This window comes from Trachymyrmex septentrionalis, unplaced genomic scaffold (genome assembly GCF_001594115.1).
Source record: "Trachymyrmex septentrionalis isolate Tsep2-gDNA-1 unplaced genomic scaffold, Tsep1.0 scaffold43, whole genome shotgun sequence".
Classification (NCBI taxonomy): Eukaryota; Metazoa; Arthropoda; class Insecta; order Hymenoptera; family Formicidae; genus Trachymyrmex; species Trachymyrmex septentrionalis.
In genome coordinates, this window is record NW_017305601.1 from 643,057 (window position 1) to 644,184 (window position 1,128).

The 1,128-nt window shown below is 30.0% G+C and overlaps 1 protein-coding gene across 1 annotated transcript in view; it reads right to left on the reverse strand.

The window, feature by feature from the left end:
- The window catches only part of LOC108751261 (proteasome subunit alpha type-7-1-like), a 2,650-nt gene that overhangs the window by 978 nt on the left and 544 nt on the right, over positions 1–1,128 (reverse strand). The window contains 2 exon segments of the mRNA XM_018491347.1: positions 135–248; positions 326–452. Coding sequence (XP_018346849.1) covers positions 135–248; positions 326–452 — 241 coding nt within the window.

The window sequence follows — 1,128 nt, forward strand, 5'->3', positions numbered from 1 at the left end:
ATTTTAAGCTAAATTTAAAAACGTTTATTCTCTTGGCAGAAGATGTAACCCAATAGAAATTTTGCACATTTCTTCTTAGTATAATATTAACTGTTGTGCATTATTACAGAAGAATTTGTAAATTTTAGTCGTACCTGCAATATACCTTGTAATATATTCCAAGGTAACGGGATCTTCGACAGTTAATTTATGACTCTGACATTCAACTTGCGCACGATTGATCAATACTCTTGCGTCAGCAGTCAAACCTATTAAGTAAATTGAAAACAATTATTTCATTTGCAACATACAAAAGATAATATTTAACTTTAAGCCTCTATTATACCTGCAAAGGCCATAATTACATGATCGTCCAACAGACATATTTTGCGCACTGTACGTTCCTCTTGTAATTTAGCAACAGACTTCTTCTCGACACCCAAGACTACTACATTTGCACCACGTACACCAACCTGCACATATAAAAAATTGAAGCACACATATACAGACAAAGCCTAAATAAATGAATTTAAATTAATTACAAGTAATTGAAAACAAAAATTTGACGCAATTATTAGAGCATTACAGTTAACAAATGTATTTCATAAAGACCTTACAAATAATAAGACGAAATTAAACTATTATGAAGGTCTTAACTTTCCAACTATTTTTGAGTTCCTAGTCTAGGTTGAAAACTGAGTAGACTAGATCGGAAACAGTCAGAAAGTTAAGACCTTCATAATAGTTTAATTTCCAATTTTGTCTTATTATTTGTAAAGACTTTATGAAATACATTTGTTAACTATAACGCTTTAATAACTGCGTCGAATTTTTGCTTTCAATCGCCTGTCATTCATTCATATTTATGTGTTATCTCAAAAACTCAATTTATTTTATTTTATTTATTAAAGAATAAATAGCATTTTAGAATATTTCAGCTGGAATTTTTAAATTCTTTATGATCAGAAAAATGACATGGATATAAATGTTTTATTCTTAAGAATAGAATACCAGAATATGACATGCCAAGAACGATAATGCTGAGATGTAGAAATAATAAAAAACACATAGTATATATATATGTACACACACACACACACACACACACACACACACACACACACACACACACACACACACACACACACA